Source organism: Antrostomus carolinensis, unplaced genomic scaffold (genome assembly GCF_000700745.2).
Source record: "Antrostomus carolinensis isolate BGI_N321 unplaced genomic scaffold, ASM70074v2 scaffold8907, whole genome shotgun sequence".
Lineage (NCBI taxonomy): Eukaryota > Metazoa > Chordata > Aves > Caprimulgiformes > Caprimulgidae > Antrostomus > Antrostomus carolinensis.
In genome coordinates this window covers 33,564-46,201 of record NW_010327999.1, presented here as the reverse complement: position 1 = coordinate 46,201, position 12,638 = coordinate 33,564, and the positions used below count along the sequence as shown (strand labels likewise).

Here is a 12,638-nt window from a genome sequence, read left to right as displayed (position 1 = left end):
TGTAGGGAGTACAGAAGTCCATCTGATTAGGTCTAGGCCATTCTTAAAACAAAGTGGAAAGTCAGACTTTATTCCTAATTGGTTTACCGTGAATACCATCACTCAGTTTTCCTGCAGTGTCAGTAGACTTCATTCTTCTACACTGAAAATTATTATCTCTATTTTATAGACAGGGACAGTGATCCAGAAGAATAAAAAGATTTATGGGAGATCACTTGGCAGAAAGGGAGACCAAGACTTCAAGGCTGGACACTGTCAATGCTTACAAAGAGCCAGTCTCTTTATTTGACCCTAGATGGCACCAGATTCTTTTTTATCATTATTCCATAGAACTTTTAAAGGCATCTGTGGTCTTCAGCATCTTAGAATAGGCTGGAATGACAAGTTGCTTTTCCAAGGAATATAGCTGATCCATGGTAGCCAGCCTTACGAACAGTCATCTGAATTAATCATAACACAACAGCTAAGGTGGCTGTTAACATCAGTTAAGATGGCTAAAGAGTCCTTACTGAAGAGTCCTAATGAATAAAAGAGTCTGGAACTGAATGGGAATTAAAACAGCCTCCAGTATAGATTTTAAAACAGACAGTATGACTGTATGCACAGAAACACCAAAATTCTGAATTTCTGTTTGAATTTATTCTAATGCCTTTTCTGTTTATTGCATAAATTATATTACTCTCCACAGAGAAATGCTCAGATTTCTGCTTGCCTTTTCATTTTACAATTTTCTTCCTATGCTTTTCCATTTCTGAAAGTAATTCCTGGGATTTTTGTTTCAAAGGGCATTAGATACATGTGTGGTGTTAAAAGGTCCTTATTTGGACTTTTATACTTTACAAAAAGGTGAGGCAGTTCCCAAGATGCCCATATCTCTCTGCATTAGCTTCCAAGGTTACAGGCTGTGTCTGAGACAGACACACACACTCACATCAGCGCAGCTAAACCACTGACTGGCATTGGTAGCCACTGGATACAAACACAAGTCCAAGAGGCACCAGTAACAGCTGTCTAAAGTCACAGACAATTACACCCAACCCTCTTGCTTCAACCCTTTAGACTTAAATATTCCTTTTCCTTGCTGTTGTGATCTGAAGAAATACCAGGTACAAACAACCACGTAAACATCCTGCAGTCCTCCAGTAGGCCAAGCTCCCGTTAAGGGTAACAGAAACTCGGGGATAAAGGCCCTATTGAGGAGCTCCAGAGGTTGCACAGGGATGATATCAACAGAGAGCTGACAAGGTTCTTCTCTCTCAGCAATGAAACGAAGACAGTCCTGTAAAAATCTCTTACCGAACCTAGAGAGAAAAAAAAATTATTGTTTTTTTAGACATTGATATTCATGTGACAGGATACACACTTTGCTAGAGCAGAAACTCCTTCCTGCAGTGTTTGATGTCAGGTTTACAAACATCTCTGGTTTTGCACGGGTTCCTGAAGTTGCTGCACAGCCAGTATTTTCCTGCCTACAAATGGCAGTCCTTGCTGGGTGGAGCTCCAGCTCCAGCCTGAGTCAGGTATACAAGACTGCACCTGAATTTTGGCACCAAAATCTCAACTCTGTTCTGAGCTGGGCTAGTTTCCCTTATATAAAAATCTAATTTTGGCAGAAAGGTCCTGAGTAGAACAAGTTCTTTGAACTCTTCCAGGTGGTCAGAGAGTCAGGGTAAGTTGTAATGATCCAGGGCCTGCTACAGAATTTGGATGCTGACCCAAGTTTGTGCAGTGTTTGGGGATAGCCAGGGTCTTTGGAAGGCACATTTCTTTCCCAGTTTCAACTATTAGTTGAATGTTAGATTAATACCTTCCATCCTGCCTACACAAAAAAAGTGTATTTCAGAGCCTGAATCAGTCCAAAAAAGGTGTAGCCTACGACCATTTGTCTTGTTATGGAGCTATAGTTGTAATAAGTGTGTTTTACAGCTCACACTAGCAGCTAATATACATCTTAAGATAAAAACATAAAAAGATACCAGCCACTTGAACTGTGAGGAACATCTAAGGACAGAAGAGAATGACAGTATCTGGAATTGGCTACTAGATGCTTGAGAAAAACTGGTTGGGGCCCTTTAATAGCAGCAGCCATGCCAACCTCCCCAGCAGGTGCAACTTCAAATAATTTAAACAGATTTCAGGTACAGCACATTATTACTGCAGTTATCTGAGAATATCACACTGACATAGATTCTCAGACTACAGTGAAACCGTGACGAGGTGACTGGACACCAACTCTGTTGCAGAGCTGGAGCACTGAATGCCCTTTGGTCTGAACACAGCCCACCAGTGCCCATGGGGAAGGAGGAAGTGTCATGCTCACTTTATTGGAGGAACTTCATCTATCCTGTTTCCTAACTGGGATTCGTGGGACTTGCTCCTTGTGAGGGTTGGAAAGTTAGGTAGCAGCTGAAAAACCTTCCGGCAAGGGGGAGGAGGAGTCCGTGGTGGCTTCAACTTATGCCGTCTCTTGGCTTGAGGAGTGGTTGGTGGAGTGATGGTGATGCTGTGAGGAGTCCTTGGTGTTAACCTTCCGCTGTGTGCAGGGAATGCAAAAGGGTCCAGGAGGTTTTCTGCATAGATAGAAGGTCCGTGACTTGAGGCAAGAGAATCTGAAGATGGGATTGTAGATACCGACACAGAGCGTGCCTGCTGGCTGTTGCCCTTGGGAAGGTGCGGCGCAGAGGGAGTCCATGTGGGTGCAGAGGAGCAGGGGGTTTCGGTCATGTGTGTAGAGCTGTTCTCTCGGCGTGCCTCAGAAAGATTCATCAGCACATCATCTTTTAACTCCCCACCTGTTCACCGACCATAGCCACGTTAGCGACTGATTAAAACGAAAAGCCACCAGAGATACCCATACCCCATCTGCTGCTTTAGGCTGTGAGGTGTTCTTGTCCCCTGCTTTGCACCTAGCCAAGGTGCCAGCAGAGTTTCTCCATCTAAGACATCAGCTGAGCTAACCTTTAAAATGAGAATGGCAGTAACTACTCTTCTTTCCTATCTGTAGCTGTGTATCTGAAAAGCTAAAATCAGGTTCTATGTTCCCAAGACGGGCTCAGGTTTAATAGCCTGGGGCCCAGCTGAAGCGTGTGGGATACACACCTGCAGAAAACAGGCACCACGGCCCACTGCAAGCCTGTGTGGATTTGGTGCCACAACAAATCTGTTCACCCACCCTGGCACCGTCTGCTTATAGAGGGGTCTTTGGTAAAAAGAAGGAACTATTTTCTATCAGCCAACAGAACTGCTAAATGCTGCTTAAACTGAGCAAGGCCATTAGGCTGGAAGTAAGGGGTGTCTAGGAGCTCCTGATGCTCCTTTGGCCACCTCTCTCTGACATAACCAGGGCCTAGAACCCCCCTGACACCCGCAGTGCTGGGGCACGGCTGGTTAATTACAGGCTGGTTAATGACAGGCAGCAGCAGTCAGCACAGAGCTGCTGTGTTTGCTCAGACTGCAAGAGCCGGAGCTGCACCAGGGACAGGGCTGGACAAAAAGGAACCGCCGCGTCCCGCTGGGTTGCTGGTGGAGCCCAGCGCTGCCTCTACAGTGCCTGGTGCTGTCGCTCAGCGTGGGCCAGGGCAGCTCGTAGACCAGTTCTGGGTATAAATGGGGAAAAAACAGTACAAAGGCCTGCAGGCAGCAAAGCAGGAAGGCACAGATTATTGGGATAATTCAGAGGCTTAATTCATCAGGATAACTCTCTGGCTTAATTTTAAGTATGTCCTTAATGACTTAAATCAAGGTGAAAAGTCAAAGGCTCAGGCCCTGATGTCCTATTGACCAGTCAGTGGTTGAAAAGAGATTATATACTGGGATTTTAAAAAATGGTATTTGTTTATAAGTGGATGGCATGACTTCTGGACAATGGCTGGTTCTGCCACAGAACAGATGGGAAATATTTGACAGCCCAGGACAAGAAAGATTAGAAAAAAAGGAAATATGAAACAGAGCTGTGTGCTGACTTTTCCATTAACTAATTTTATGATTTGCTAGTTGTGTGAACTGTCAAAATACCAACAGGAAACATCACCTTGCAGTGACAGATTGATAACTGCTCCAAAGAAAGAGCTGATGCACGTTAGTACCAGTGTGCAGTGAGAAACACTCCTGTACAAACAGATCTTCCTGGGGAAGGTGACAGGGGAAGACAGTGAAACAGCACCCTTGAGATTGACTCATCTGAAATAGGATGGTCAGATCGATTTGCATGCTGAACACATGCATTTCTAATTACACAGTATCCTTCTTTCCATCATTTCAAGGTAAATCAGGGTTCTTTCTAGCTCTTGAATATGCTATTAGGATTTGGCTAATGATTCTATCACATCTAGCAGTCAAAGAAAAATAACAGGAGGCAAGTGGTTTTAGAGAAGCGAATCAGTGGCCACACTGCAAGCTACGCAGTGACCAAGGGCTGGCATAGCAATGGTTTTCTCTTCCAAAGCATTTTGCTGAACAATACTCAGGCTTCTGAGCAATAGAATTACACCTTCTCTCTGAGCTGGCAATATTTGGTGAGGGGATTACCTACAAGAAATCTGGTTGTATTCGTTAGGTCAAGGATATGTGTCCTGAGTGACGGAGGATTAACTGGAGCATTAGACACAACTCTGAACAGAGAGGGAATAAGGATATAGAGTCTACTGCGTAGGAGAGGATATTTCTACACACATTTATTTCCATTTATTTATTTACTTATTTGGCATGCTGTCAAAACCAAATCCAATCCACAGCCCCAGATGTGTTTGATCACTGCAACTTAATGTATATCTGAGAGCCACAACCTGATCCTGGCTACAGAATATACCCAAAGACATTCTCTAGAGGATTTTGCAGATGGTCTCATGTGAAAGGAAGCAGGATGGAGGCCGAGCTACTGAGAAACTCGTTCCATAGAACAACAGGGCAGTCTGTACCTGATTCAGTCACCTTCCGTAAGCAGCTCAGTGCCCCGTTGAGTCGGGAGCACTCCTCATCCCTGGCACCACACCTCTTCATTGTTTCTTTCACCTTGGACTCATTCATTTCGAGTAAGGCATCTAAGGTTAGCTCCTCTGGTATTCTCTGCAGAAAAACAAGATCATACATTTATTTTTTAATACACACATATAGGTAAGACTGACACTTTTCACTCTGATGCACTTTAAATAGTGCCACTGTCTCACTGCCTGGTCTGACTCATGATTTACTGATTTTGGTAGCACACCTCTCTGAAGGATCACTGGGTCAGTAACAGCCATCCAGCAGATCTCAGCAGTGCTCCACAGCTGCTCTCTCTCCTCGCTACACCCTGAGAACCCAGGGTGATCTGTGTCACTAGGATGTTATGGTCATTCTCTGGTATTTAAGTTAGGATTAGAGGTGACTGAAATATTCCCCTCCCCTTGTGGAAAGTTTTCATTCAGTATTCTTGAAAAGCTACTAATGAAAGTTTAACTTTTTCATTAAAAATAGCAGTCAGAAACAAACCAGGCCTAAAACCTGAAAAAATGTCAGATAAAGATGTCTGGCTTTTCAGTAGGGAAGCGAGAAGTAAAAACAGTCAGGAAAATTGCTTCTTTTGTTCAACAAAAATAAATGTTTTGACAAAGATAGCAACCTCCTCCTCAAGCAATTTTTCCTTCATTAGAGAACCAGCCTTACCCGTATCTCGCTTGGAAAGATATTTGTACAGAACTCCCTGTATGTCCTAATACACCAAAGCCCCCAAAGTGATAAAGTCGGATCAGGCAGACACAAAAGATACAAGAGACTGGAAAGCATGAAGTGACCTGGTATTTCCTGACACAGAATTGAGCTGTGTCACCTCTCTCCTCCCCCATTCAAATGTTTCCAGTGTAAGTCTGCAGCAATTGTGGTTAATAAACAAAACCAGGATATTTAGCCCAGATACCCAGGAATTTCCCTAAAAGTTTTGCCTAAACAAACCTCACTGCTGCCTCCTCTCACAATGAGATCACAAATTTCACAATATTTGGCCTCTTTCCTAAAGTTACAACTCCTGGAACCATGTTATATAAAAGGCTTTCAACTTTTATTTGAAGGGGAAACTCAAAAGCGTGTCTCACTGTTTGGAAACAAAAAGCTTGAAATCCTCTAGATTCTTAAACCCCAGTTCTGACTGCAAATCAAATGTGAATGCTGATGGATGTCCTTTAACAATCACATCTTTCTTAATCCAGACTGGTGGCTTTTGAGATCTGACGCATGACTTTTAACTGTGACAGTGCTAGAAACAGTCCCAGCCTTTGGAGCTCTGGAGGTGGCAACACACAGTTTCACAGAGCAACCACAGAGTTTCCATTTTTAGGAACTGTTGCATGGAGCAAACTAAAATAATAAGGAAGGGCAGAAGTCTAAGAAATGCATCCTGCATCTTGTCACATGCCCTGAACCGGATGAAACACAAAACACAGCTGACTGAAGGAGAGGCCAGGGGTGTAAATGAGCAGTAAGCACAGAGCAGGTCCATAGCAGAGCCAGCGTTCCGCGAAGTTCAGGTAAATTTTCTTGTTCTTCTAGAATTAATATTATCAGAATAACAAAAGCAGAGACATCCCACCTGACACTGGGTATTATTAATTTTTCTGCACACCTGTACCACCAAAATGCAGGAGTAAGACTGCCCAAAAAGCTTGTTTGGGAATGACTTCCACTTGGATAAATGCAGGAAGCACAAGGACTCTAGTGAAAATGCAGTGCAAAATCTGCCCTCCGAGGATTCCTCACCTGGTGTGACACTCCAGAGGACAAAAAACCAACCCAGGGGCTGAGATCATCTACACTGAAATGGGGATGGGTTTCCACAACTCAAATATTCCAGCATGAAGCCACTACAGGTTTGCTCACAGAAAGCCCAAGCCAAACTGGGCTGAAAACAAGAGAATTAAACCAAATCCTCCTTATAGTTCAGTTATTTCCCCAGCACCCCCTGAATTCCTCTCCCCTGCACGCAGACAGGCGGTTGACAGAAGCATCTTTGTTCAGCAGTGTCACAAGGGCGGTTCTGCGACGCAGGACGACACAAGCAGCTCTCAAAGGGACGGTGGCTGGGGACAAACAGCCACGTAGCGAGTTACAGAGCAGGGTGCAGCATGGAAAGAGTTTTCTGAAGCACCACGGGTGCCCCTGTGCGCTGCAGCACGGAGGGTAACGCTTCCCCGTTAAGCACAAGGGAAAGGCAGCGTCTCTTACAAAAACCCTGATCCCATTTCATGCTTTTACACAGCCCTGGAGTAGGTGAGATGACAGCGATGTCATTCTTGAGTTGTCCTGAAACGTTTCCTAACTCCCACCGCTCCCCACTAAGGAAACAGCCCAGATGACGTAGCCGCTGTTTTAAGCAGCAGCGTCATTCCAGATCCCAGGATAAGCTACCAAGTCACGTTTCCCAGTATCACCTCACCTCCCTGTCCCTCGCACCACAGCAGTGTAACCAGTAACTTATTAGAGCTATTAGTGAGTCAATCAGTAAAGTGGAAGAGACCAAGATTTCCTGAGGAAAGCAAAAGCTTTGCCACCACCACAGCCAGTTCCTCAGCCCAGCGCAAGCAGCTGAAAGGCAGGGCCAGCTGGGACGGTTCTGGTGGCAGCACCATCAGGGATCTGGTTTCTGCTGCCCTGTGGCAGGACCTTAAGGGAGTCTGTGCTCTACAACTCAACACGTGGCCTGCCATGGGAAGCTGTAATGGTTCACACCAGGCACAACTGGGCAGCAAAGGGCAGCCCCAGCTCTTCACTGTGAACTCTGCATCCCTGGCACCACCTCACGCAGACACACACTCTGCCAGGGCCCAGCCTGCTGCTCGCTCGCTCCCTTCCCGGCCCTGCACGTAAAGTCCAATCTACTCTCTTGCTCAATAGCTTAATTTTAGAAAGACAGAATAGCAAGGTGTAGGAAAGTATAAGTACAGGAAAGGAGATTATATTTAAACAATCCCAGTGACCTTGAGCTGGGAGAGCTCAGACTTTCTGAACCCGCTGCCAGCCCCCATGACACGCGACAAAAGAAATAAGCCTTAAAAGCAGGGGGAGGCAGGGGAAGTAAGAGGCTTTCTTCAACAGGCGCTCATGTGCTGCACATCTGTAGTGGCTTAAGATAAAACTGGTGAACCTGATCCCTGGCCTGAGATGATCTGGCTCTGTTAGCCCCCTACCCAATGTGATAGTGATGAGGGTCACTAGTTCAAGATGGCTCTTGAAACAGGTTCGGTTGCTGTGGATGCTCTTGCTCAGCTGTTGAGCTGGGGGGAAGAATGTCCCCTGCAAAGTGTCCATCTCGAGAAGAGCACGTGGTGGGCATGTGCAGGCGTGATTCTGGGCCTTGCAAAGGGGTTACTCCCAAGCTCATCACTGAAGATGAGAAGTGTGGGTCCAACAGACCTCTCGTTACCTGCTTCTCATGGGTGCTGTGGCTTTAAAAAAATACAGTTTTAAAACAATGCAGCTTAAAGGCTCGCACTGGGGCCAGGCGAAGTGCCATCTCCCCCTGCACACTGCCTGGACTACAGAATGGCAGGGGAAGTGGTGAGATACTTGAGTACTGCTCTCATAATAAGGTCAGATTAAAAAAAAAAGGAAAGAAAGAGCAGGAGGAGACAGAACCTGCTTTCAGTCTTTCAGCACCTCAAAACTGCCTGCAAAATCTAAAGCCTCACTCACCAGACGTTGCTCAGCAGAAGTGATGCTAAAAAGCCCAAAGCAGGAAATTATTCCTCATTTCGACAGGTGAGAGGGCTTTTCTGCTAAGTCCTCCTGCTTATCAGACATTCAGACCAGGCACTTCATGGTACACATGTTTAAAAGTGAGAAAAGGAAACCACAATGCATCCAAGAAGCCACCCAAAGGTTAGTCTCAATCAGTCAGGGTGAAGGGTTCACAAGAGTGTAAGAAGGTCTTTAATCTTGTCTGGTGTCCAACTTAAATCCCTGAAACATGGCAAAAATCCTGGTATCTAACACAGTGGATGGGTTATTTTTGGTAGAGATTCCTCCCTGCAGATAAGCCTGCAGAGCTAATGCTGCTGCTAGCACTCTGCAAAATCAGTCTGACCTGCTTCTCAACATAGTAGACATGAATCTTTCTGTAAAGCCAGACAGTTGTCAAGGCCCCAAATGCTCCTCTTAGATCAATACATTTCCTCACCAATCATCCTCCCCTAAAGCAGCAGATGCTAGAAGAGAAAGCCCATTACATAAGGTGCTTAAATTCCCACTGACAGCTCTAAGCAAAGCATGTTAAGGATGCTCTTAAGAACATCTTGTGCATGCTAGTTGTTATTTTGCTTTGGTTTTCCTGGTGTCCAGTGAAGAAAGTACTGAAAATCTGCTGTATTATTAAATTTCTGGAGATTTTATGGGCCTGCTGGAAAGCCTCTCACATGACATTTCTAGCTTGCGTTAAGCTGTGAGCATACACAGGTTATGGTTTCAAACAACATCTCCCTCTTCACCTCTCACACAACAGGCAGGGTGGAGAGGAGCTGACGGTCTCGGGCATCCCCATTCAGTTTGCTTTCTGGGCACAGGATAGCTGCAGTCACGGCCTTTCTGTGGGAGGACAGAAGTTGCAGTGTGTCACTGCAGATCCTGAGCAGTAGCATGAGCCTTGTGCTGACCTCATGCCATGAACCATTCACAGGGAACAAGGCTGCGAGGGGCACCTGGACCCCTGGCAGGGGAAGGGAACCCTGGCAGTAGTAGAGAGTATTTTCCAAGAGCTGTTTGTTCTGGGGAGGGACCTTCAGCTGGAACATGGCAATGGAGTTTTAGGTCCAGGAAGCCTGCAGGACAGAGTTAATTTGCATACAGACAATTAGCACATTCAGGATCTCTGCTATCTGACAGTCCAGTCAAACCTTCTGCTGCCAGACCCATGGAAAACCCCAGCAAACAGCCAAAGTCCTCATCGTCTGTTCATGCAGATATGCTGACAGAAAAAGATGAGAGGATACAGCTGTGGAAACCTGATAGGCTGAGGCAGATCTGCGCCTTCTCTTCCCCAACCAAAGCAGGGATGCACACACATAAACCCCACACTCTGCCTCCTACAGCTCCATGCAAGCATGACCATCTGCCATGGTCTTGTAGTATTAAACCTGAGCCAGTGCCTCGTCCTCGACAGACTTACAGGGGCAGCAGGAGACTCTTAACAGACAATTCCCTACTCAAGGCACGAGCCTTTCCTGCTCTGCTCCCCGGTGTGCCAGGTGCTGCCCCAGGCTTGCTCAGGAACCACTCCCAAGTGCTTAGGAGACATTAGGTCTTTGGCATAAACGCTAAATGCAGAATGAGACAAGTTTCATGAGCAAACAGGAGTTATTACACAAAAACTTATACATTGCAAGGCAAATACATTCCCCAAGTGGAACAGCCATCAACCAGACCCAACCACAGCAGTGTTTCATCTGCTCCCACGTTGTCTCCCTGGTGGCAAAGTTCTGCTCATAGCCAGCAATCACGAGGGCAGGATTTGCCCCTCCCTGTCCATGACAGTTATCAACTCTAAAAACAGCTTTCCCAACTTGATTGACTGGAACCCCTGCTACGTGGTGAGCAGGGCTGGTTCAGACATGTTCCAGAAGATAAGGAGATGACTAAGTTCTTAAGTTACTTTTTAAGATGGTGACAAGTTATATGTAGGAACAAATGTGATGTTTCTGGGAAGAACAAGAGTAAAGACAGAGAGGATTTTTTCTGTGCTAAAGAAAATAAACCAATAGAGATTTTTTAATCTCTCTTTTTTTTTTTTTGGTAGACATGCCCCAAGCCCAGAACCTAGTAAACAGCTCTACAAGAGACTTCTTCCATCAGCCTAAGAGTAGGGGACAGTGGTCTGTTCACATCCTCCTTCACTCTTACTCCCTCCTCAGTTCTTGACTCCAACTTTCCAGGGCAGCAGGACAATCCACATCAGTATTTTTTCTAAGGCCATTTTCAGAGCAACCCTGACCCACCGGAGACCACTACACAGCTTAAATACATCTTCTGTCTGTATGGTTCCTTGTCCTGCCATTTCTACTTCTCAGTTCAAGTATCTTCCCAGTTTCAATTCACTATATTTAGCCACTTATGCATCATTTTCAGAGTTAAACTACACGTACACAGCGCTAATCAATCTCTAGGACCCCCCAGCTAAAACAAGGAATCCAGCATTTCCTAGAACAATACTTAAACAGCAAGTTACAGAACAATATTAGCTCAGTTCCAAAGCAGAGCCTGCTCCCCACCAGCCATGGTTTTCTATGATAAAAATCTGTCTGGCAACTGATTAGAGGAACGATAACGAAGAAACAGAAACAGCACAAGTTAGGGGGGAGTTCAAAGTTTCCTTACCCCTCAGAACCGTGTATTCACAGCGAGCAAACAGGATGACAAACTCAAAGCTTGTATTCACCACCTACCTCCAAGTCTGTTAGGTCCACACAGAACAGCCCTTTCACTCTACGCAGCACGACCGGCTGACTGTTATCCATGTTCACAGGAGTCTTAGCTGTTGCCCAACGCCATAAACAGTGCATTGTTATTACTCTAATCTCTTCCAGAACTAAAGGATTTTACAAGCAGTCATTATTCTTGTTTTAAACATAGGTTTTCAAAGAAAGAAAGGAGCCCGACAACAAGACAGCAATTATAACAGCAAGAGCTTTCAAGCTTCACAATGTCTAGACCAAGTCACTGAGCAAAAATAGTTTTCGCTCAGGACTAGAGGAGTCAGCAGATATTCTAAATTAGAGCCGGTGCTCTATTTCTGACAGGAGAGCCTGGGAGCTTCTGTGCTTCCCTGCATGGCAGCTTTATTTGGGAGAGGACTGGGGGGAGAGAGGGGAGGGGAACAGAGAGAGAGAAAAAGCATTGTTTCTCTAGCTGAGCTAAAGAGCTGCTTGCAATTAGGCTGTTTTTCAAAGGTGTTATGTCACAGATTAGCACAATCTTGAAATACTCCCTCCAGCAACACTAGAAATGCAAAGGGAACCTGAACCATTTAAAAGGCAAAAAGACATGAACTGGGAGCTTTCTCCTGATTTGTCCCTGACAAGCAGTGGGCCCCAGGAGAGCCCTTCACCTGCACACACCTCCTGCAGCGTACCTGCTGGTTCTGTGCAGACCTCGGAGGTGGCCAGGGAAGTGCTCTGATGCAGCTGTTCTCTGAGACCTCACAGGTACTTGGCAACTTCTTCAGCTAGTTTCAGAGCCTAAAAGTCTCAAGAAGAGAGGCCGTGTGCCTAACATGAACACACAGTTACAACAGTTGTAGGGTTTTCCGTCTCTCTGTAGCATTTTTTAGAAGCAGTAAGAAGGGAATGCAGAATGACTGTTTCAGTTTGACAGATGAGCTAACAGCACCTTAGCACTGGGAAGTGATTCCCCGGTGTATCTTGTACAGCAGCCACAGAACCAGGGATGGGACTCAAGTGTCCCCGTTTCCATTATCTGACCTACTCAGCCACCTCTTTAAAGGCTCCCTAACCACCCCTCTCCCCAGTCATGTTGCAGGCAGTGTGCATAAAGCTAGGGGAAATCATTACATATTTCTTAATAACTAACCTATTAAAGCTCCTTCTGTCAGTGATTTCCATTTTGAAAGCCTTCAGCTGAAATGTGGCTCACATGCTGTATGAAATCTAAGCAACAGCAGG

The 12,638-nt window shown here is 45.6% G+C and overlaps 1 protein-coding gene across 1 annotated transcript in view; it reads right to left on the bottom strand.

The window, feature by feature from the left end:
• Positions 1–12,638, bottom strand: part of KSR1 (kinase suppressor of ras 1) — a 29,342-nt gene that overhangs the window by 14,175 nt on the left and 2,529 nt on the right. The window contains exons 2-4 of the mRNA XM_010172080.2: positions 4,917–5,064; positions 2,321–2,792; positions 1,297–1,301 (exon numbers count right to left, since the gene is read on the bottom strand). Of these exons, the coding sequence (XP_010170382.2) occupies positions 1,297–1,301; positions 2,321–2,792; positions 4,917–5,025 (586 nt within the window). The 5' untranslated portion in view covers positions 5,026–5,064. The remainder of the gene's footprint in view (positions 1–1,296; positions 1,302–2,320; positions 2,793–4,916; positions 5,065–12,638) is intronic.